General features: G+C 44.0%; 1 protein-coding gene across 1 annotated transcript in view; it reads right to left on the minus strand.

Annotated features, from left to right (window-relative positions):
• LOC126470696 (thrombospondin type-1 domain-containing protein 1-like) overlaps positions 1-25,897 on the minus strand; it is a gene marked incomplete at both ends in the record, with an annotated part of 365,133 nt that overhangs the window by 170,547 nt on the left and 168,689 nt on the right. The window contains one exon of the mRNA XM_050098697.1: positions 6,109-6,264. Coding sequence (XP_049954654.1) covers positions 6,109-6,264 — 156 coding nt within the window. The remainder of the gene's footprint in view (positions 1-6,108; positions 6,265-25,897) is intronic.

A 25,897-nucleotide genomic window follows, 5' to 3' on the forward strand; every position in this document is an offset into this window, starting at 1 on the left:
CTAGGGGACTTATGACCTCAGCAGTTGAGTCCCATAGTGCTCAGAGCCATTTGAAGCCATTAACCATAACAATTGTACAGTAAAGTCAAAAAAAAACTTCAGCCAGCCGACATTGCCGCATTCTCCCCTAGATGTAAACGTAAACTTAGATGTAGAGACACTATGATACAGGTTTCATAGGTCGGTTACAAATTTATCAGTACGGTTTTCAAATATTTCGACCTCTTGTATTTATACCATCCGGAGAGCCACGTACACTAACGGAAAAAAATTACAACACCAATAAGCAGTTGTGTGACATAAACAGAAGTTGGTAGGTGTGTTTCTGCATCTGAAAGATGATGTCTATTTAAATTCCGCCCCTGTCGCCTAAGAGTGGCACTAGTAGCGCCACTATGAGGATGCCAATCAGGTTTGCTTTAAATACACGCTGTAACGTTCGTGATCGTTAGTTACCTTTAAAATTAGACATGGTGAGTTGATGTTAATCAAGAATTCTTTTACGGCGACAAAGACGCCATTATCAACACCCCACTGAATTTAAACGAGGTCGTGTAATAGGGCTACGAGAAGCTGCATGTTCCTTCTGTGACATTGCACAAAGATTTGGCAGGAATGCAGCCACCCGTGCATGTTTGCTGGCACTGGTGGTCACTAAAATGTACGGTCGTAAGAAGACGGCATCATGGCGCTACCGGGATGGAGCGTGTTGGGCGTGTGGCTCTGCATCTGCAGCAGCAATTTGAGTAGCAGTTGACATCACAGTCATACAACGAACTGTTAAAAATCTGTTACTTCAAGGATAGCTCCGAACCAGAAACCCTGTAGTAAGCATTCCACTGACCCCAAACCACGGCCATTTGCAACTTCAGTGGTGTCGGGAGAGAGCTCGTTGGACAACATTGTGGAGGCTGGTTCTGCCTCGGTACCAGTGATGGCTATGTGTTGGTTAGAAGCAAGCCAGTTAAGGGTCTGAAAGCTACCTGTCTGCGTGCTAGACACGCTGGACATAAACCTGGGGTTATGGTCTGGGATGCGATTACGTATGACAGCACTAGCACACACCCGGACTGCAAATTTGTATGTCAGTGTTGTGATTCCATCTGTTGAGCTACCAATTATGAGGAGCATTTCAAGTGGTGTTTGCAAAAGGATAACGCTCGTCCACATACCGTTGTTGCAACCCAACATGCTCTACAAAGTGTCGACATGTTGCCTTGGTCTGCCTGACCGCCAGATTTCTCTCCAATCGTGCACATATCGTACACCATCTCATGACAACTCCATCGTCGTCCAAATGGCTCTGAGCACTATGGGACTTAACAGCTGTGGTCATCAGTCCCCTAGAACTTAGAACTACTTAAACCTAACTAACCTAAGGACATCACACACGTCCATGCCCGAGGCAGGATTCGAACCTGCGACCGTAGCAGTCGCGCGGTTCCGGACTGCGCGCCTAGAACCGCGAGACCATCGTCGTCCACAAACACAATTAACCGTCCCTGTATTGAACGATCAAGTGCTACAGGTTTGGAATTCGATTCCACAAAGTGACATCTGGCACCATTACAACACAATTTGTGCACGTTTGCATGCTTGCATTCAGCATTCTGGAGGGTCACACCGGTTATTAATGTACCAGCCTGTCACATTTGCAATGGCTTATCTCGCGCTTACATTAACGTGTGGTCTTGCAACGTTAACCACTTAAATATGTTACCTGGACAAATGTATTTCTGAAATTTCGTTATCCTTCATTAATTATTAACTGGTGTTGCGATTTTTTCTTTCTTCAGTGTATTCGGAAACCTTTCTTTTTCTTAGTTTGTTTCCCTTGCATCTATCCTGACCGCATTTTTCAGGATTTTTAAAATTTCATTTTAATTCTTAACTTTGTGGCCGGATTCCCTTCCTGGCATCACACTCGAAAGGGTAACCTAAGGGAGGAATGTCGTGTGAGCCATCTGTGAGTGCATCGTGTAAACTTTATCCTGTGTGTTATCTTCTTTTAATTGATTGGGTGTCGCATTTTCTGAAGTGGATTTTCGGGGCCAGCCCAGCATTTTCTAAATAAGCGTGGGAAACCGCCTAAAGACCACATATAGGCTGTCCAGTGTACCGGCCCACGGTCGTTAATCCGCCGCGCTGATTCGACCTGGGTCTAGCTCACCACTTGCGTCGCACATGAAATGTATGCACGCTTGTGAATATGGACAGCCATCAACTGTACAATGGAACGAGGACAATGAAAATTTATGCCGGACCGGGGCTCGAACCCGGATTTCCCGCTTATCGCGAGCGGTCGTCTTACTATTAGGCTATCCGAGTACGACACACATCCAGACCCAAACTTCCATATGTCGTCGCTCAACTGTCTACAAACTGTACTCATACATCCATTATGTGTATTCCCGTGCAGCGGAGACATTTTAATTGAAAGTTGCTTTCCGGTGTCGCTAGATAAATACGCTATTGCTGTGCCCGTGTTGTTCAGAAGTTCGATACAACGTGTCTTCGAACAAGCATGCATGCAGTTTTGGTCTAGCCATGAATCGTGCTGGGATAGTCCAAAGGGAAGGCGACCGCTCGTAGCAAGCAGATAATCTGGATTCGAGTCCCTGTCCGGCATAAATTTTCATTGTAGTCGTTCCATTATACAGCTGATGCTTATCCTTATTTTCAGCTGCGAATGCATTTCATGTACGTCACATATTGTTTTTGTATATGGTGTTGTTTGCAGCCGCACTGTACTTTCGAAATATTCTTTTGATAAATCCGCGGCAGAAAAATGCGCTCGTTACAAGTGATTTTTTATTATTATTTTACATCATCCAGCTGGCCGCGGTGGCCGAGCGGTTCTAGGCGCTCAGTCCGGAACCGCGCGACTGTTACGGTCGCAGGTTCGAATCCTGCCACGGGCATGGATGTGGTGATGTCCTTAGGGGACTGATGACCACAGATGTTAAGTTCCATAGTGCTCAGTGCCATTTGAACCATTACATCATCCCATTCCGTTACATTATCCCTAGATACTTTATCGATGTTTGGGATGAGCTGCTATAAAGCACTTGTATGTATTGTTTTTTCCTGTTGTTGATCCAGAAATATAGAACTCGGGAAGAGTGAAATGTGGTGTCACCATATAGCCCACTTGCTGCGCCGATTGGATTGGCTAACCTAACGTTCCTAACGGACGGAAGCATCATCATCAAAAGTATCACATTCTCATACTACGTTATCGAATCCCAAAAGGTCTAAGTTTTAACAGTGGGACATTCCCCACTTTCTGATGATCAGAATCTGTAAGTCAACATCTCCCACCTCTGTATCGTGAAATACTTGTATTTCCGACTGCATTCTCCCGCACGAACGCGGTCACATGAGTTTGCGTGGGTGATTCAGATAACACAGAGAGAAACTTTCTACCAACTGCAGAGCTTACGGAAGATCAAGCTGGTCCAATTTTCTTGTAGATAAGACAAGGGTTGCTGGGAAAATAGTGCCTCCTGCCTTTCCCTGTTTTCCTAAATTTATACGCAGAATTGAACTAACAGTTGTGAGTGGAGTGGAAAGCGGAGGATCACCCCTGACCTACTTTCTCACTTCATCTACATCTACGTACAGACTCCACAAGCCCCTGTATAGTGAGTGGCGGAGGGTATCCTGTACCACTGCTGGTCATTTCCTTTTCTGTTCCATTCGCAAATCGAGAGAGAAGAAAACGACTGTCTATTTGTCTTCGCATGAGCCCTAATCTCTCTAATCTTATCTTCATGGTCCTAATGAGAAATGTACATTGGCGGCAGTAGAAATGTTCTGCAGCCATCGTCAAATGTCGATTCTCTATATTTTCCCAATGGTGATCCTCGAAAGGAACGTCACCTTTTCTCCAGCGATTCCCATTTGAGTTCTCGAAGCACCACCGTCATACTTGCGTCTTGCATGAACCTCTCGGTAACAAATATAGGAGCCCACTTCTGAATTATTTCGGTGTCTTTCGTTAATCAGACCTGATGGGGATCGCAAACACTTGAACAGTACTGAACAAAGAAACGCTTTTCAACAGAAATTGCTATATATGCTTTCACTGATCAAATATTGAATGTAATGAATAACCGAACATCACCCATTGGGATATTTTGTGATCTCTCAAAGGCTTTTGATTGTGTGAATCATGAAATTCTTCTAGATAAGCTTAAATATTGTGGTATGAGTGGGGTAGAGCACAAATGGTTTAATTCATAATTAACTGTAAGAATGCAGAAGGTTGACATTAATAGTACAGATAGTCTACAAAAACCAGCAGAGTCCTCTAACTGGGGAGGTATCATAAAAGGTGTTCCACCGGGTTCAGTCTTGGGTCCGTTATTTTTCTTAATATATATTAACGACTTGTCACTCTACATTCGTGAAGATGCAAAGTTAGTTCTTTTTGCTTATGATACAAGTATAGTAAACACACACAAGAAGCAAGAATCAGCTGAGAAAATTACAAATAATGTCTTTCAGAAAATTATTAAGTGGTTTTCTGCAAATGGACTCTCACTAAATTCTGAGAAAACACAGTTTATACAATTCTATACAGTAAATGGCATAACACCATTGATATATATAGATCATGAATGGAAGACTGTTGCTAAGGTAGAATACTCAAAATTTCTGGGTGTGTGCACTGATGAGAAATTGAATTGAAAGAAACACATCGATGATTTGCTGAAACGGTTAGGTTCAGCTACTTATGCTATTAGGGTTATTGCAAATTTTGGTGATAAAAATATCAGTAAATTAGCCTACTATGGCTATTTTCATTCACTGCTTTCATATGGCATAATATTTTGGGGCAGTTCGTCATTAAGAGAGAAAGTATTCATTGCACCAAAGCGTGTAATCAGAATAAATGCTGGAGCCCACCCAAGATCACCTTGCAGACATTTATTTAAGGAACTCGGGATATTCACAGTACCTTCGCAATACATTTATTCAGTTATGAAATTTGTCATTAATAACCCATCCCAATTAAAAAAATAACAGCGAAGTGCATAGCTACAACACTATAAGAAAATATGATATTCACTATTCTGGATTAAATCTCACTTTGGCACAGAAAGGGGTGAATTATGCTGCCACAAAAATCTTTGGTCATCTGCCAAATGGTATTAAAAGTCTGACAGATAGCCAAGCAACATTTAAAAGAAAATTAATAGAATTTCTGAATGATAACTCCTTCTACTCAACAGAGAAATTCTTAGATATGAAGTAGTAACTGTAAAAAAATATATATTATTTTGTATAAAGAAAACTTATGTTAAAGTGACACGTTCCACATCATTACGAAATGTCGTATTCATAATCTATGGAACAAGGATTAATGTATGTATGTACAATGACTCGCACTAGTGGTCTGTATGTGATCTCCTTTACAGATGAACCACACTTTACTAAGATTCGCCCAAAAACCTAAGTCGGCCACTCAACTGCTACAGTTCTTACATGTTCATTCCATTTCTTACTGCCTTGCAACGTTACACGCAGACATTTAAACAACGTGACTGTGTCAAGCAGCGCACTACTAATACTGTATTCAAACATGATAGTTTGGTTTTCATACTCATCTACATTAACTTACATTTTTCTACATTTAGAGCTGGTTAGCTTTCACTACACCAACTAGAAATTTTGTCTAAGTTATTCTGTATCCTGCTACAGTCACCCAACGACGACACCTTCCCGTATGCCACAGCATCATCAGCAAACAGCCGCAGGTTGCTGCTTATCCCGTCCGCCAGACCATTTATGTATGTAGAAAATAACAACAGACTTGTAACACTTCTCTGCGGCACTCATGAATATACCCTTGCCTCTGATTGACACTCGACGTCGAGGACAACATACTGGTTACTGTTACTTAAGAAATTTTTGCTGTTGCGCTGATAGCCATAGCGCTCATCAGCGTCAGTTCTCCGGTACTGTGTATATAACAGGGAAACAGGTAAACGGCTCTAAAGATATTTGAGTAAAATGTTTCTGTTCCTTTCTAAGACAGGTGCAACGTACTATGGCGTAACGTGGTTACTGTAGTGCACATCTAGGTTTCAGTTGAGACTGTACCTTAAGATAAGCAGGATCGCCAACGAGGAGCTGAATGCCGGACTTGGCGGCCTCGGTGAGTGTGAGCGCGTAGTAGCCCGCGATGCCGAACAGGTCGCACGCCAGCGTCAGCAGCACGCGCTCGGGGTAGCCCTTCACCTGCCGCCGGAACAGCACCTGCAACCAGCCCTGCTGTTCAGACTAGACGCACAGTGTGTACCGATATAGCCTCTGCGGCTTGTTTGTAAATCGTATTCACTAAAGAGTCATAACAAGATGACCGCCTTTGTGACGCAGTACAGTAGCGATTGTATGTGACATGGATCGACGACAGCTTGGTAGGTTTCTGAAGATATCCTGATCAATATGGTCCAGTTTTCTTCTAGATAAGACAGGGACTGCTGGGAAAATGATGCATGCCTATCCCTGTTTTCCTAAAATTATACGCAGAATTGAACTAACAGTCTGGAGATGTGTGGCACCAGATGTCTATGCACAGGTCACGTAGTTCCCATTACATATAGGCCGGTTGCTTGTGCCAGCGCAGCTGGCGCAAAAGATATTGTGAGGTGGTGTGGCTGTGGTTATAGTGCACATACCCCTGAGGTTCGCCGATGACATCGTAATTCTGTCAGAGACAGCAAATGACTTGGAAGAGCAGTTGAACGGAATGGACAGTGTCTTTAAAGGAGGATATAAGATGAACATCAACAAAAGCAAAACGAGGATAGTGGAATGTAGTCGAATCGAATGTAGTCGAATTAAGTCGGGTGGTGCTGAGGGAATTAGATTAGGAAATGAGACACTTAAATTAGTCAAGGAGTTTTGCTATGGGGGGAGCAAAATATCTGATAATGGTCAAAGTAGAGGGGATATAAAATGTAGACAGGCAATGGCAAGGAAAGCGTTTCTGAAGGAGAGAAATTTGTTAACATCGATTACAGATTTAAGTGTCAGGAAGTCGTTTCTGAAAGTATTCGTATGGAGTGTAGCCATGTATGGAAGTGAAACATGGATGATAAATAGTTTGGACAAGAAGAGAATAGAAGCTTTCGAAATCTGGTGCTACAGAAGAATGCTGAAGATTACATGGGTAGATCGCATAACTAATGAAGAGGTATTGAATAGGATTGGGGGGAAGAGAAGTTTGTGGCACAACTTGACTAGAAGAAGGGATCGGTTGGTAGGACATGTTCTGAGGCATCAAGGGATCACCAATTTAGTATTGGAGGGCAGCGTGGAGGGTAAAAATCGTAGAGGGAGGCCAAGAGATGAATACACTAAGCAGATTCAGAAGGATGTAGGTTGCAGTAGGTACTGGGGGATGAAGAAGCTTGCACGGGATAGAGTAGCATGGAGAGTTGCATATCAAACCAGTCTCAGGACTGAAGACCACAACAACAATAACCCCTGAGATGCAAAATTAAGTTCCCCGTGATTGGGAAATGGAGTGTCGCTCTCTATTCAATCACTTTACAGTTACTTTTAAAAGGTAATTAAACATGTCGCGCAACTGATAACATCTTCTAAAATCTTCATTTAACGTGGGTAAGCCCACCTTTAGAAGTTAATGGTTATGCATGAAATACACAGGTCAGCCACTAAAATAGGGCACATTTTAGTTAAGGGAGGCATGCAATTATGAAATTAAAATGCACGCTCGAAAAGATGCTATTTATTTCCCTTAGCGAGCATTCAAGTGGGAAACCCTTGAACAAGGTAGCAAGGAATGCAAAGGTCGAGAGGAGTTATGTTTAATTCCGATCTCGGTAACAACTTTAGGATCGTGTAATGAATATAGCCAATAGTCAAGTGAAGAGCGTATCAGAAAGTGGTAATGAAAAGTGAACTCGAAAGAACAAACAATTGACAGACGCAAAGTGTATCCTTAAGGTTAAACAACAAATGTGCTCATCAGTTACCGAAACGATTAACTCCACGAGGTCAACAAATACAGTGCCCCATGAGCTATTCCACGGGAAAGCACTGCTGATCGAATGTCACCAAATAAACTTCCAGTACTCGGCTGCTGCGCGCCAGCTGTGACCGGCAGTTAATAGCGTACTGGACACATACGCTACTGGCCATTAAAATTGTTACACCAAGAAGAAATGCAGATGATAAACGGGTATTCATTGGACAAATGTATTATATTAGAACTGACGTGTGATTACATTTTCACGCAATTTGGGTGCATAAATCCTGAGAAATCAGTACCCAAAACAACCACCTCTGGCCGTAATAACGGCCTTGATACGCCTGGTCATTGAGTCAAACAGAGCTTGGATGGCGTGTACAGGTACAGCGGCCCATGCAGCTTCAACACGATACCACAGTTCATCAAGAGTAGTGACTGGCGTATTGTGACGAGCCAATTGCTTGGCCACCATTGACCAGACGTTTTCAGTTGGTGAGAGATCTGGAGAATGTGCTGGCCGGGGCAGCAGTCGAACATTTTCTGTATCCAGAAAGGCCCGCACAGGACCTGCAACATGCGGTCGTGCATTATCCTGCTGAAGCGTAGGGTTTCACAGGGATCGAATGAAGGGTAGAGCCACGGGTTGTAACACATCTGAAATGTAACGTCCACTGTTCAAAGTGCCGTCAACGCGAACAAGAGGTGACCGAGACGTGTAACCTATGCCAACACATAACATCACGCCGGGTGATACGCCAGAATGTCGACGACGAATACACGCTTCCAATGTGCGTTCACCGCGATGTCACCAAACACATATGCGACCATCATGTTTGTGTACACAGAATCTGGATTCATCCGAAAAAATGACGTTTTGCCACTTGTGCACCCCGGTTCGTCGTTGAGTACACCATCGCACGCGCTCCTCTCTGTGATGCAGCGTCAAGGGCAACCGCAGCCGTGGTCTCCGAGCTGATAGTCCATGCTGCTCCAAACGTCGTCGAACTGTTCGTGCAGATGGTTGTTGTCTTGCAAACGTCCCCATCTGTTGATTCAGGGATCGAGACGTGGCTGCACCCTCCGTCACAGCCATGCGGATAAGATGCCTGTCATCTCGGCTGCTAGTGATACGAGGCTGTTGGGATCCAACACGGCGTTCCGTATTACCCTCCTGACCCCACCGATTCCATATTCTGCTAACAGTCATTGGATCTCGACCAACGCGAGCAGCAATGTCGCGATACGATAAACCGCAATCGCGATAGACTACAATCCGACCCTTATCAAAGTCGGAAACGTGATGGTACGCATTTCTCCTCCTTACACGAGGCATCACAACAACGTTTCACCAGGCAACGCCAGTCAACTGCTGTTTGTATATGAGAAATCGGTTGGAAACTTTCCTCATGTCAGCAAGTTGTAGGTGTCGCTACTGGCGCCAACCTTGTGTGAATGCTCTGGAAAGCTAATCATTTGCATATCACAGCATCTTCTTCCTGTCGGTTAAATTTCGCGTCTGTAGAACGTCATCTTCGTGGTGCAGCAATTTTAATGGCCAGTAGTGTATTCGTCTGTGCGGCCTCTCGAGGATGCCAGCAAGACCGTCGTTCGCGGAGGCAGGAGACAGAGTGTCTCCAAACAGGAATTCTAACTTCTCTCTCAAGTTTTGGAAAAGCTGCAAGTCACACACCAGTGACGATAATGATTCCGAGCGCCGCCCAATCTCCAGCTAAGTTTTAACGAGATTGCGACCATTGCTCCAAAGAAACTCCAGGATTTCGACAGAGGGCCAGCAAGAGTGAGACTTTTTGTTTATTTTATGGGCAGGAGCACGGACCGAAGCTAATCGCCTTTCTAGCCACGGCCAGATCAGCTGTTGATACGTTGTGTCTTTCGGTACCCTCAGAAAATTTCATCTGCCGTTTTCTTTAAGCAAAGGAGACATTCCTCCACATAGGCATCGCACTTTTGCACGAGCGCTTTCTTGTCACCCGGATCACTATCTCCCATCGTGCTAACACAGCCAACTTCGAAACGGGGAAACGCGAGGGTGGAGGCTGTATTGACCATGAAGACCACATAAAGCTACACGTTTATGGCTGTGGCGAAGGTCCAATGTTTGCGTCCTTTCACCGTCCCTCTCTACTAAGCTGCTGTACTGAATAAACAGCCTCTCACAAACTGAACAGCTAATTCATTTCCTAGATTGACCGTAGACAACATGTGGAATTATATGTGCATTTTGCATACAGTAATACGAATTACGAAAATAACATCTTAGTTACCCATTAATCATGTTAATAGACCTAGGGAGTACTGTTAGAGCATAAAAATATGAAGAAAATATGCAGGGTGGCGCTACGTGAATAATTAAGCCACCATTCAATGTGTTCCAGAAGGTTCAAATCAGGAAAATTTCATGGCCATATATCAATGTTAGTTCTTATCATGTTCCTCAAATCACTGCAGCACGATTGTGACCTTATGACAAAGACATTTATCATGCTGGAATATGCCACTGCGGCCGGCCGGAGTGGCCGTGCGGTTCTAGGCGCTACAGTCTGGATCCGAGCGACCGCTACGGTCGCAGGTTCGAATCCTACCTCGGGCATGGCTGTGCGTGATGTCCTTCGGTTAGTTAGGTTTAATTAGTTCTAAGTTCTAGGCGACTGATGACCTCAGAAGTTGAGTCGCATAGTGCTCAGAGCCATTTATGCCACTGCTGTCGGAGAAGACATCATACTTGAACGGATGGACGTAAGCTACAATTATGTTCACATAGTCCACAGTTGCGATGGTGTCTTCGATTACTACTACAGGTACCGTGGAAGGCCATGTGAATGACCCGTAGCATAATACTGTTCCTGTGGGGATACATTGAAGTAGCCTCCCTGCAGATTGCTCGTTTATCAGCAGTTGGGAGTTACCTGGGCAACGTTAGCACCATGCCAATGGGAAACACTTCAACTGCCGGGAGAAATCACAGGGGAAACAATAAGCTTTACTCAAGGTCAGCAATAACTTCAATTAACAATCAAGGTTTATTCAGCAATAAATAAATTTTATAAGTGGACATTCTTACTGTGCAAGAAACACATCGTGTAAGAATGAACTGCAAACCTAACATTTAAGGTTCTAGGCTCTTCAGTCTGGAACCGTGTGACCGCTACGGTCGCAGGTTCGAATCCTGCCTCGGGCATGGATGTGTGTGATGTCCTTAGGTTAGTTAGGTTTAAGTAGTTCTAAGTTCTAGGGGACTGATGACCACAGATGTTAAGTCCCATAGTGCTCAGAGCCATTTGAACCGTTTGATACAGGTCCTAGGATCCATAGACAATATGAATGTGCAGTGTTTGTAAGGCGAGAGATCAATATTAAGTCTGCAAGTTTGACATCCAGGGATAATACAGGATTACTGACAATAGAACTAGAGACTAGCAGTGTAATACTAATATGCAAACCATCTAATACAGACTTCAATTTCTAGAAGCCCAGGAGTTTCAATGTAAGGGTATCAAGACCACATTGGAAGATTTAAACTGGAGAAGCACAGGCTGTGAAACTACAGACAAGAACTGAGATGAACTGGAAAGCTGGGTGAAAAGGGAAGACCTAGAACTCATACACATTCCTAAGCTGAGACCATCTTTTGAAAGCGGAAGAGGGTGCAAGGGCTACAATCCGAAAAATGTTTTCATTAGTTCGCAAGCACGTCAACATGTGGTAAAACACTTAAGGGACCTATACCAAAAACACAGCATAATACCATGACGTGTGCAGTATTTCAGTCCAGAAGAAATTTCTGTTAACCCTTTGACCGCCATTTATTCCAAAGACATTGATGTATGTTTATTTTAATGAATATCGTTGTCAGAAGCAGCAAATGAAAAGAACATTTACCACTGTTTCATTTTCCAACACGTGGAGGGGTGAGACATGCAATACCTCCTCGTTTTCAGAAGATGACTGTGCAAAAATTACAAACCTAAAGAAAAGAGAAACAAATCAGTGGACGTAGCATATATCCGACATTGTAAATCATATTACATGTGGCCAATTTGGGCCTCGTTTGTGATGCGGCGCCCGCATCTCGTGATCGTGCGGTAGCGTTCTCGCTTCCCACGCCCGGGTTCCCGGGTTCGATTCCCGGCGGGGTCAGGGATTTTCTCTGCCTCGTGATGGCTGGGTGTTGTGTGCTGTCCTTAGGTTAGTTAGGTTTAAGTAGTTCTAGGGGACTGATGACCATAGATGTTAAGTCCCATAGTGCTCAGAGCCATTTTGTGATGCGGCAAGCATCATTGCGTACGCGCATTTCCTTGATGCGATGTGTCCGGCAAGGCGCAAAAGCAACCCGCTTCACAAATGTAGTAATAGGGTTGTCTAGACGCAGGGGCCAACAAATTCAGTGTAGCAACACGGAAACGAGGGTCAACAATGAAACTTGACGACAGCATGTCCAACAGGTGCAATCTGTAACTAGAAGAATTCGGCAAACCATTAGCATTCTTCCCTTTGTCAGCAGGACGTTGATAAACAGCAATAACATGCAGAAAATTCCAACTGGTTCTCTGCTCACATATCGTGGGCTGCAAACGTCCCGATATTAGTCAAAGGATTAAACGACGATTCAACTTCAAATGGCACACTGAGAAAGTTTCTCAAAAGAACTGAGGTTTACGTAGTCCTGGTAAAAAAAAAATCTGTCGAAAGCACGTACTTTGTGGGTGTCGAACGCAATAAACAGAGTGGTCAGAAATAATCTGAAAAACTTGTAAGGAAGTTGCATGGTACGTTGTGCTGAGAAATAATTGTTAAGAAAAAGATTCGATACTTTGCGCTTTTTACGAGTTAATTAGCATTGAAATTAATAGGCCCTTATGCGCGCAAATACAGGTTGCTAGCCATGTAAGATTGGTGTCAGTTGCTCTCATAGCAAGGATGATAGCTCACGAGACTGCTCAGCCTTTGGCTCGGGTTCGATCCTTACCACCGTCCCGAGTCCAATTATCGTATCGCTCTCTTGTTCAGTTTTAGGAAACCAAACGGAGGACACGGTTGGCTACACCGTCTCTGGCTGGCTGTTTGAAGCTGCGCGCGCAATGGCCTGATTGGTTAACTTCAACGTTAACCAACCCTAGAATATCAAGCTGTGAAATGTAAATAACAAGGTGGGGTACAAATTCACCCCGCGTTTTTCTAAATTGTCTCTGTTAATAAAGATTCTGGAAATAAAGAAGCAATATGCCACGTAAGTCCGCAGCTCGTGGTCTCACGGTAAAGTTTTCGCTTCCCCAGCACGGGGTCCTAGGTTCGATTCCCGGCGGGTTAGGGATTTTCACCGGCCCCGAGAGCTCTGTCAAGAAGCATGCGACTTCATTTCCATTCCATGCAACATTTATTAAAAAGTATTGTTAATTTTTTATAATATGATAAAATCAATAATAATTACAGTGTCAATGTATTTTATTATACCACTAGTATCTCTGGAAATATGAGTGTGTAATTATCTTTTTTATTCATTTAACATTTTTATTATAACATTTCGAAACACTGCAGAACATCTAATGAAACATATTGAAACAAACAAGTATTATTTAGCGCAGTATGACAATATGTATACTGTTTTGGTAAAAAATATAAAGCTAACGACAAGGAATAAGAAAGTGCATCACGTAAAAGGAATTAAAGATTTTATGAACTTATTTCGAAATTTGATAAAATTTTGAATATATAAAGCATTTTCAAATCAAACTTTTGTGGAAACGTTGACAAATATTTTTCCGATGGTCTTTGCACACTGGTTTCGAACAGACTCAACATTCAAAGAACTTCTTCGGTCTTCTTTTAGACTCTTTAGAAAGCATTTTCCACTTTTTATTTAGATTGGTTGTGGTTATGTTGCTGATCCTGGAATATCACTCCCAAATGTGTCAAGATCTGTACCGTCGTTAGGCCAAGATTTTTATGTAATTGTTTTTCGTAAGTCTCTCTTTCATTTTTCCTTCGACCAGCGCAAACGCCAATGAGTTGAGAAAGTTGTTTCGGCTGTCTGTGCCGCCAGTTCCCTTATACAAGAGAAAGGCGATTATCCCTGACGCATCTAAAAGTCCATACACACACTGCCGGAAAAAAATAATACATCGTTTGAGAAGATTCCAATTAATTCAGGAATTATTGTTGCAACATTGTGTATGGAGTACATGAAATGATTACATTTTCAGATCAATAGCACGAGCGTTTGTGAGGTACCAGGTATTGATCCATCCTGAAACACACATATTAGTATGTGGTGTAGCCTACACAGGATGCAATGCAGACACTGACTCTGGCATCCAGTCGGTCTTACGGATCGCGAATACTGTCGTGGTATACATTATACCATGCCTTGTTCAACTTGTTCACGTAGTTCTGTAACAGTTGTCAGTTGACGAGTCGCACGAGTGATTCCTCGTCCCATCATATCACATTTGCTCGATTGGAGACAAGTCCGGAGATCGTGCTGACCAGGGAAGTTGCTTTACGTCTTACAGAGGGCGTTGGGTTTCAGGGGCAGTGTGGGGACGAGCGTTATCTTGTTGGAACCACACATCACCTTACTGTTGCCAGAATGGAAAAACAATGGGTGTAACAACATTCTGCACCTGCCAAGAGCTGATTACCTTTCAGGTCAGAAACACGGAAGTTGAACGAGAGTTGTAGCTTGTCGCACTCCAGACCATAAGGCCGGAGGTGGAGCTAGTGTGTCTTGGACGAATGCATTGTACGAGGCAGCGCTCACCAGTCTACATCGTATGTTCAAACGACTATCAACTGCGTGCAGGCAGAACCTGCTTTCATCGCTTAAGACGACGGTATGTCAGCCCATCTTCGACGTGAACTTCTGTCGGCACCAGTCAAGCTGCACACGTCAGTGTTGTAGCGTGAGTGGAATACGGGCTAGACGTGAGCGTACCCACAGCCCCACTGCTAATAGCCGGTTCACAACAGTTTGTGTTGACATGTCTGGACTCAAAAGCCCTCTTGTCAGTGCTGTGGTGGCTGAGCGGTCTGCCAGAGCTTCCCTATAAATACGACGGTCCTGGCGGCCGTCTGTGCTGCGTGTACATCCAGAACCTCGTCTACAGGTGTGAGAATGTTCACGTGACTATTGATACCAGATTCGAGCACAACAGACGCAGCACGTCCAACATGTGTGCCGGTTCTCCGAAAGAAGGACCATCCCGCCACTGACAAGGCCATAATCTGACCCCTTTCCAATTCGATCAGTTGGCTGTAGGACGCACGAGTGCGTCTCTGTGGCATGGTTGCCCGCTTGTTTCACAAGTTTGTACCACATTGAGCCTTCTGGCTGAGAACATTCCCCAATTAAAGGGTAGACACAGGTAGCGTTCTGGTGGTTATGCCACTACGCTATGTTGGCTGGCGACGCTGAAACCATTATCAGTACATTTACACTGGCGTACAAAGTTAGAGAAACAAACTGAGCCGGCCGCGGTGGTCGTGCGGTTCTAGGCGCTCCAGTCCGGAGCCGCGCTGCTGCTACGATCGCAGGTTCGAATCCTGCCTCGGGCATGGATGTGTGTGATATCCTTAGGTTAGTTAGGTTTAATTAGTTCTAAGTTCTAGGGGACTGATGACCACAGCAGTTGAGTCCCATAGTGCTCAGAGCCATTTGAACCATTTGAACAAACTGAAATTTTGCAAGGTTGGGTTTATTTTGCGACAAAACAGTATAAACAGATGACAGCAAAGTACAAACAATGTAAAGAATACAGAACGTAAACATGTGCAACGTGCTTGACAGTAGACGAAAATATTTTCCGATTTTTCCATCTTAACAGATATGCACACACGTTCCGATAACTGGTTAATGTGCTCACTATGCTGTGTGATCACCTCTGGCAGCAATACAGGCTTGACGACGACAGAGCGTGCTGCGAATGTCATCATTGTTATGTTGAGGCAATAACGCCCATTTTTCCCGCGGAGCTGCTCGCAGTCTTGGAGTTGGTGGATGCTGACGTCATGCAGCCTGTCTCCCTAGTGCATCCCAAACACGCTCTATGGGATTCAAATCAGGAGAGAGAGCAGCCCACGCCATGCGTGCAATAATTTCCGTTTTCAAGAAAACATTAACCATTTGTGCTCTTTGAGATCGAGCATTATTGTCCATCAGTACGAAGTCTGGGCGCACAGCACCTCGCAACAACCGTACAGGAGGTCCCAAAACCTGACAGCAGTTAAACCTTTCCGATTCACCCTAGAATTTCATGAAGAGGCGTTAGAGTGGTCAACGTAACCCCTGCCCACATCATTAGTGATCCTCCTCGATATCGGTTTCTTTCCACAATGTTCGGGTCTCGAAATTGTGTTCTGCATTCCCTTCAGATCCGAATCCGTCGAGAATGACTCTCCAGACCAAATCGGGATTCATCTGTGAAAAGAACATTGGCCCACTGTTCGATTGTCCAGGAGGCATGTTGACGATTCCACTCTAGACATTCCCTTCTGTGAAGACGAGTTAGAGCGACACATGCAGCAACTCTTTAATAATAAAGGTCACTCGGTCGAAGCCTTCTCTACACCGTTTGCCTCGATACAACTGTCCAGTGGATGCTGCGAATTTAGATGCCAGTTGCTTCGCAGTACTAAGGCGGTACCGTTGTGTCCTTACAGCAACGGTCCTCTCTTTCTGGTCTCACACGTGGTCGGCCCTGCCCTGATCTTCGGGATACAGTTTCTGCCTCTATAAACCGTCACCAAATCCGAAAAACAATAGAACGATTCACGTTAAGCCATCAGGCCACATGGGATTGCGACTGTACTGCTTCCATTCTCCCTCTGGTGCTCCACCGCAGAGAATCTGGTAGGCGTCTTCTCTGTGTCATACTGTATCGTCTGTGACTGTGCAGAAAGTGACTGCCGATGTGGGACTACCCGGCAAACAATACTCCGTTTGATAGGTGCCCTGACGTCATTGTTGCGTAATTACCTGTTGACCGAAACGCCATCTTCCATGAACAACACAGTTTGTATGATTATATCATGAATTAGAAACAGGACCCATAGGACGGGGAAATAGCGGTTTGTTGCTTTAATTTTGGACACCAGTGTATTATCCCACAGGTGGCATATGCCGTCATCGGATCAAAATCGACGCCATCTTTCCAAGTGTACTAATTATATTTTCCGGGAGTGTGTATCACGAAGGCGATCGCCAGAGTTTTCGTGCCGTGATCTTATTGTGGCATAGTAAGTCAAACACATCGACTCCCTCTTTATCAATGTAGAAAAACACTATGTTCGACGTTTTTGCCTCTTCATTTACTATACCCACCTCATGCATTATTGAAAATAGAGTAATGTTTTTGTTTTTCTAACGTGTGACTAACACTTTTTCTACCCTTTAAATTAATGGAGACAAAGAAATTGGCCTATTATTGGTCTGAAATAGGGAAATTTCTGTCTGATACTTTTTCGGCTACTTCACAAGAGCCAAACTAATTGTTCATCGTAATATTCCGGTTGGTTCCGTAAAATAGGTTCGCATAGCTCCATCATATAATATGTGGGAATCGACATATCTTTGTCCCTAGTTCCTTTCCCCAAATATAGAATGCCCCCATGAAAGTAATACGTCTTAGCGTCACACAAGGAAATTATCTTTATCCCATATTTGTCCCGTTTGCTTGGCAGATACATTTTCAATGGGCATCTGGCTTTGAAGCTGAGGAGTGTCTCGTCAGTGGGTATGACAGGTAAATGGAAATGCCGTGTGGCTAGGGCCTCCCGTCGGGTAGACCGTTCGGATGGTGAAAATCTTTCGACTTGACGCCACTTCGGCGACTTGCGTGTCAATGGGGATGAAATGAGGATGATAAGGACAACACAACACCCAGTCCCTGAGCGGAGAAAATCTCCGACCCAGCAGGGAATCGAACCCGGGCCGTTAGGTATGACAATCCGTCGCGCTGAGCACTCAGCTACCAGGGGTGGACGTTATGAGAGGTGAGGGAGTACCGTTCTTAACTACACTTAACAAACATACACCAAAAATCACGGAATGCAGTGAACTTGTCTGCTATTCGTCTTTGCAATCGAGTATTTTGGTCATCTAATCTTAGATCATTCATCAAAAATTCAAACCGGTATTTCGTCATAACTCGGAGAAATGGGGGCCCCATTTGTCACAGATCACGCATCAACACAATTGACGAACATTTTTCAGCACTCCGCTCATAAAAAGAATATCAAATAATGCTTTTATTTCTTTTTGGTTGGTATCCCCTAACACTGAGGGGGGGGGGGGGGGGTGGAGAGAAGATGTAAATTTTGTCCTTGCATCAGCAATTTTTACGTATGTGTACATAATTATTAGTGAAATCATGTTATTAGTTAACAACAATTCAAGTAATTCCAGGGCGGACCTTTCGTTTCTTGCTTCGTCTAGTGCATCAGGCATTCGTATCACTATATTCTTTGCTGGATCTCTCGTCGCTATTTTATGGAATAAATGTGTGTTCCAACAGTACCTGTTTTTACCAAACAAAATTTTCTTGCCGGCTGATCAATTTATCTACCGAATAAACCTCAAAAGGCGTTACATCAAATTAGTCATCCTCCTTGTCGTCTATCATATGACCATCTTCAGGTTCGCTCGCGTCTTCATCTGGTGCACTGTGATACTCGTTTTCGAACTTTGTTATTATTTCATCCGTGTTTCTTAGTAGTTAGTCCGAAGATAATTTTCATGCTTGCAAAGAAAACTATCACCTACTATCTAATATAAATAAATAAACATAAATAGAAAGTTGGGATGATTTTTCATCCCGACGGAACAAGTTTCCAAATTTGCCTGTTAAAGGATGACGGTCAATGGAGCCTGAGTGATTATAACTTCCTCAACGCGAACAACAATACTGAATGGATAGGTAAACATAGACTCCAGCCAGAGAAGCCAGTAGTATCAACCTAGGATAAAAGAATTACATGGACTGGAATAATTATTTATCCCATCTTATTATTTTAGGGCTAACTCGTAAATGGCGCAAGGTATAGAATTTTTTTTCTCAACAACTACTTCTGAGCATAACGCATCCTGTAACACCCTTACAAGCTTTTCCGATTGTTTCTGACCACTCAGTATATCTGGTCTCAACCAATCCGTTGGCCTGTTTAAGAACTACGAAGATAAAAACGAAAGACAGCCAGTAGTTGAAGATATGATTCGAGCTGGTGGAGAGTTGATGACATGTATCGCAATAGGCACAAGATAAAAATTACCATTCCTTCTTGCTGATGCAGATATGGCTCAAAATAGTAGAATGGCATGGAAACTAACAAAACATTTAAACAATAATCCTAAAAAACAACCAGAGGAATTCACCTTAGTAACGCCAAATGAAACAGCTCACCAAATACTTAAGAACGGCGAAAAGAAAAGGAAATTACAAACCAATAAATTATCACCATACACTGAGGAAAATAACTTGGAAGCCTCCCTTCGCGTCTGTGCTCTCTTCTTGTATGGAAAATTAATCTCACGAATACTTTATAGATGAAGTTGCTGGCTATGTGTTGCTATTGTAACCAGACCTGGCTCACAAGCGCGCTCTTCTGACGCCTATATGCCGATTGACAAGATATGAGTACAATACATGGTATGCGTAAGCCAAAAAAACAAAAGACTGAACAACAATTCGACTGGCGCAAAGCATAACCACCTCGAGAATTTGACTAAATGCACGATAGGCATACAGGCTCGACTTACCGAACGAGATGGTGCAGTGGATAGTACACTGGATTCGCATTCGGGAGGACGATGATTCAAATCCGCGTACGGCCATCTTGATTTAGGCTTTCCGTAATTTCCCTAAATAGCTTCAGGCAAATGCCTGGATTGTTCCTTTGAAAGGACACGGCCTACTACCTTCCCCACCCCTCCCTAATCCGACAGGACCGATGACCACACTGTTTGGTCCCCTCCCCCAAATCAACCAACCACCCAGGCTCGACTTAAACAACGTTGTGAGAAGTGCAAATATTAGGTACGAGGTAAGGGGGGAGTCTTTCTTATACTTCTCTGCAATTATTCAATTAAATGATGCGGACCATGAAGTGGCTAAATGTCGACGGTAACGTTAACTCTTAGCAAGTTACCTAATTGCAACATCTGGATGGTTACACGCCGTCTGATTTGCCACTTTCCATTAATAGGCTAACACTATCTGCTCCTCGTCATGATTGGAGATGTGCGGGACACGATTCCCATTTCCCATCACTTTATTTAGTCTGCTTACCGTACTTGGTTCTGAGTATTTTATTTGATAAAAAAATACAGGGGTTGTCTATCTGAACTTACGAGGCTTCAGCCAAGGGATTTCGTGGGAACCTTGCAGTTCGTTTCTGTAGGTGTTCGGAGACGGCCGAGGCACACAACACGAGGAATAGCGGGGCAGTCCGCTCGCACTCAGAGGGTTAAGTCACTGGCTTACGCGGGTGGTGGAGCTTGAGGCTTGCGAGATTCTCGTCTCGTTCAAATAAGGACGGGATTTTCGGTGTTGTGGCGTTCGGTACTGTCTGGTGCCCGGCTAGCGTGTTTTAGTCTTCAGGGCTGAACAGCCTCTTGATAACATTTTGAGACAACTCGTTATTCTTGAAGAGACCAGGCCTGCTGCTGTGGGAACGCCACCTGGTGGAGTTCCCGTCACGTTCGCTTGGCGTGTTGGAAATTCTGACCTGTATAAACAATGCTCTGATTCGCCTAACACCTCTTGACGTCAGACGGGAACTTCTGAAACATACTTTGAGAGGAAAGTGTTCCATGGTTTACTTTTACTTGATATATTCCGTGGCACGTGATGGGAAATTATTTAAAATCGCAGTTTCACGCCATAGAACGGGAGTAAATATTTCACCGGATCGGTGTTTGCTGCCGTGTTGGCGAGGGAGTCGGCTGCAGGGACGTATGATAAAAAAAAAACCTCTTGGATCGGTCGACTTCACGTGCTCGATCGCTGAGGGAAGGATCATTCTGGTGTTCTGTGCTGGGACGTCGACCTAACGTCTGAGCACGATCCACCACAGATTCCGGGTTGGTGCAGATCTCGCGCTGACCCACATCTTCACGTCCATCGAGACAAGAGATTGGTGAGCAGTCCAGACAACTGATCACCTACTAATATGCCAAAACATGGACTGGACGAATCTTGAACTCAGGTAGGTATTTTAGATGCCACCGTAAAGAGCATAAAAGCTACGGAGAGCCCGTGCGGGATTAGCCGAGCGGTCTAGGAGCTGCAATCATGGACTATACGGCTGGACCCGGTGGAGGTTCGAGTTCTCCCTCGGGCATGAGTGTGTGTGTGTGTGTATGTTTGTCCTCAGGATAATTTAGGTTAAGTAGTGTGTAAGATTAGGGACTGATGACCTTAGCAGTTAAATCCCATAAGATTTTTAAAAAAGTTATGGAGATCTGGAGAGAAAAATGTGATAAGTTTCTCCTGACCCGCTTTCGTAGCGTGGTGCATGTTTAGAGCAGCCGTTCGCCGGAATGCCGGTGTATGCGGAAACGATCATCGACTCAGTGTAATAAGAAACTCGATTTATCTGACCAGACAACACCTTTGCATTGATCCTCGTTCCAATTGCGATAACTCAGTGTCCATGGGAATTGGAATTGACAATATTGGATCAACATGGGAAAACGTAAGATTAGTCTGACGTGGAGTCCCATGTTGAACACTGTGCGATAAACGGTGTGCTCGAAAACACTTATGGCTACATAAGCATTGCCATCAGACCCGCCACAAATCTTACTTTACAGAATAGGCAAGCTTCTGACCTCAACAGTCTGTGATGAGCTGTGGAGGTCCAACACTTTGTCGTCTACTCATGGTTTTGCCGTCGTTCTACCACTTTCCATAGATGCTCACGATAGTAGCATGGGGACAACCGACCAGCTTCGCCGTTTCCAAGATGTTTGCTCCCGGGCGCCAGCCATAACTATCTTTCCTTTATCAAAGTCACTTATGTCAGTGGATTTCCCCTTTTGCAGCCTGTGCCGTCGCTAAAATGATTCCTCCATTTGTCTCTGTTCTTCCATACCGCTTCATCTTCCAGTAACGCTAGCAGTCGGCATTAGTAGAAGCACAAAGCAGATTCTGGGGCGTTTTGTTAATGCAGGTCGCATACATTCAGGAGGAAACTTGAGTGATTTGAGACACCCTCTCTCTTGGCTTAACTTATTGCTGAGCTAATTGATGTATGACCACCTGCACGTTGATTTATGACCCCCTGGGGATAATCCATCCTTAGGGAAAACCCCTTGCCAATACAGGCACACCTTTGATATCAAATTAATTGACTAATTAATTCAATCGATAAATTAATTAACCCCTCTCACCTCCCAAATGTGGAAACTGGTGGGAGAAAGACTCAGTCTGTGCTGGAGAGAAAGGACCTCACAATAGGAAATTCAAATCAATGTCAGTTACATAGCAGAGGATATACTGTTTGTTTATAAAATTCAATTCGCAGGAGTTGGATCTCTCTATTATTTTGTGGGAAAAGCATATCATTCTCTGCTATTTGGAACATGGCGGTCTTGTAAAATACATGGACAAGACGTAATTATGTACATAGCTTTTTTGTATGATTTCACAAGGAATACTGTTATGAAATCGATACAAACTTAACTCACCACATACAATTATGGTGTCTTCCTACCAACAATAGGGCAAACATGCTGGTTGCTTCCTGTATTCTGATGCACCCAACTTGAGAGAGAGGCCTGCACACAGGACCAGCTCACACAGTGCACAGGCTGGAAGTCATGCTAATCCCTGAACATAGTGTCTGGTGACAACAACCATTTGCATGGCTATGCCAGCAGGTCAGAAGTGGTAGGAAGCACTAGCTTTCTACGGCCACAAACATCAGACATGATGTCCTGCTCTGACTACAGTACTACAGATTGGCACTGCAAACAACATATCGCTGAAAAAAGATCTAAACATTCCACAAAGTTCACAAAAAAATCCCTCCTAACATGTATACTGCAAATTGACTCTATAAAACATGCACACACTAACAGCTCTGACCAAATGCATGGTGCTTAAAAAATTACTCCCTTACTGCACTTCACTGGGACCATCACACCAACACTTCTGCTTCCCTTGTGCCCAGGCCCACAGACAACCAGCAAGCAATCCCAGCGCCCCAAAGCGACATCGGTGGGAACTAGTGACTGGTGATCACATCACAAAGAGTGAGGTGATCCACCCGTACATGTACAGACAGACAAAAACAAATCAAGTACGAGGCGTGTCTTTTAAGTAAGTACCGTTTTGCCACACCGCGGCCGCAGCGCTGAGGTCGGCGTTCTGCAGATGCGCACTTGGTACCTACATCTGTTGTCTACGCACTGACGCCATTACAGTCTGATTCTTCCTTGTTTACGTTGTGTACTGAGTCTTTAAGACGCCTCCGATAGTTGTGAGTCCCGCCGACTGTGAAGTACAGGCTGTTATAAGATTTCTTAGTGCTAAAGGCCTAAAAGCGATTCATCGTGAGATCTGTGCAGTTTACGGAGAAAACATTATGGGTGATGGAATGGTAGAGAGCATTTAAAGATGGCCGCACAAATGTGCTTGATGAACAACGGAGTGGGCGTCCGTCGGTCGTTAATGAAAGTTTGGTGCAGGAAGTGGACAATAAGGTGAGAGAAAACAGACGCATTACGATTTGCTCCTTGCGGGTTGACTTTCCTAATGTTTCTCGTAGTGTTTTGTATGGCATTGTGACCGAGCACTTGAATTACCGTAACGAAAATTGTGCGCACGTTGGGTACCGAAAATGTTGACGGATGTGCACAAAACCAAACGTTTAGACAGTGCATTGACTTTCCTTGAGCGGTACCACAACGACAGTGACGATTTCTTAAGCCAAATTGTTATGGGCGATGAAACATGTGTGGCCTACGTCACATCAGAATCAAAGCAACAGTCCATGGAAAGGCGGCATTCAGATTCACCCAGAAAAGTGAAGTTTAAGCAAACAATTTCTGCCCAGAAAATCATGTGCACAGTTTTTTGGGATAGAAAAGGAGTACTGCTTGTGAAATTTCTGCCTCGTAATGAGACAATCAATGCAGCAGCTTACTGTAAGACATAGCACAATCTGCGGCATTCATTTCAGAACAAAAGACGTGGCAAGTTGAACAAGGGCATCGTTTTGCTGCAAGACAATGCCCATCTGCATGTGGCGAATCAGACCAAAGATATCATCACATCTTTTCAATGTGAAACTCTAGATCATCCTCCGTAAAGCCCTGATCTTGTGCCCAGTGACTACCATCTGTTCCTGCATTTGAAGAAACACCTGGGCGGTCAGCGTCTTCAAGACGATGACGAAGTCAAAACAGTGGTGATGCAGTGTTAACAAGTCAGGCGGCAGACTTCTATGAGGAGGGTATTCAAAAACTGGTACAACGTCATGACAAGTGCCTCAATATTGACGGAAATTATTTAGAAGGTACAGGCTTTCACGAAAAAACAAAATTATTGAGATATCTTAGCACGTCTTTTTTTAATTTCAAAACGGTACTTACTTAAATAACACGCCTCGTAATTAAATTCCAAGAACACTCGCCACATGCCAGGGGGTCTTGTACACAGAGATGTTTGAGAACACAAGCACACTCCTCCATGCATTAACCACAACTGATGCAGTCATGAAGGCAGCCAAGCACATACTAAGCACTAGTTCACTATTCATGCACCCAGCCACCCAGGGAGCGCTTCAAACTTTGTCACTTGCAAGTCCAGGGACCCAGAACAGAACACAGCATCCTTTTGATATTTCATACCTGGAAAACCACCTGTGCTCTTTCTCAAGTGACTAGTTCCTCTTTGTGCATGAACCAATGTATGCAAATGTACACAGACCAAGATGTCCTTCCCGTTCCTCTTCTCTTCCATTCCCCTCTCCCCACTAATACAGACCTAGCACTGGTAGTCAGTAGATCTCTTTCTTCTCATACTTCCGCTACTATAGAACCCTGTATCAGATGGAACAAAGACATCCAAGAATCAGTAGGTAGAGTATGCCATGAGCCACACTAACCCTGCCTTTGTCCTGAAAAAAGTAGCAGATACCTGGGAAATCCCCAGTCCTTCCTAAAGCCCAAGGCTGTGGATGCCTTGGAAATACTCCCTCACTCCGTTACACTGATTGACTAATTAATTAAATCGATACCCTACATGTGGAACAGTTTTTCCTTGCTTCCTGTTGGTGGATAATAGGATTGGTATATGTAGCGGGAAATTCCAGGATTGAATCCCACAACTGCCCATTTTCCAAATCCTGCTCCTCCCCCTCCCAGATTTTTTCCTTTTATCCTATTGGTGGATACTGTCACAGGTAGGTCGTTTGGCAGGAAGTCCATTACGTTGGAGGTAACTACAAATTTTGAATTTCAACTCAAATGCGCTACGTTACTAATCAGTTTGCAGAAAATGGGGCGGGGGTTGGAATGGAGTGTGCTAACAATATGACTATTGGAAACAACAAACTGATCATTTGGGAATCTGACGCCACATATTTATCAGTGTATTACGATTGGAGCCCCAATCTGGTGACATTCAACAATGAGCGAAGTACAGGAAATACCTTCTCCTGATGGCTGTGTTTCTGAAAATATCAGTTGCCCACGTAAATCTACATCCTTCTCATGACTGGACATAACTTTCCACATAAAATCTTTCATCCCCCCCCCCCCCCTTACGGCTATCGATGCATTTAAATTGCAGTTTTCCATATTAGTTCCATACATCCCTTACGAACAGACAGTCATTTCCTTTGCACGTGTTGGAACACTGACCACAGTAACTT

Source organism: Schistocerca serialis, chromosome 3, assembly GCF_023864345.2.
Source record: "Schistocerca serialis cubense isolate TAMUIC-IGC-003099 chromosome 3, iqSchSeri2.2, whole genome shotgun sequence".
NCBI lineage: Eukaryota > Metazoa > Arthropoda > Insecta > Orthoptera > Acrididae > Schistocerca > Schistocerca serialis.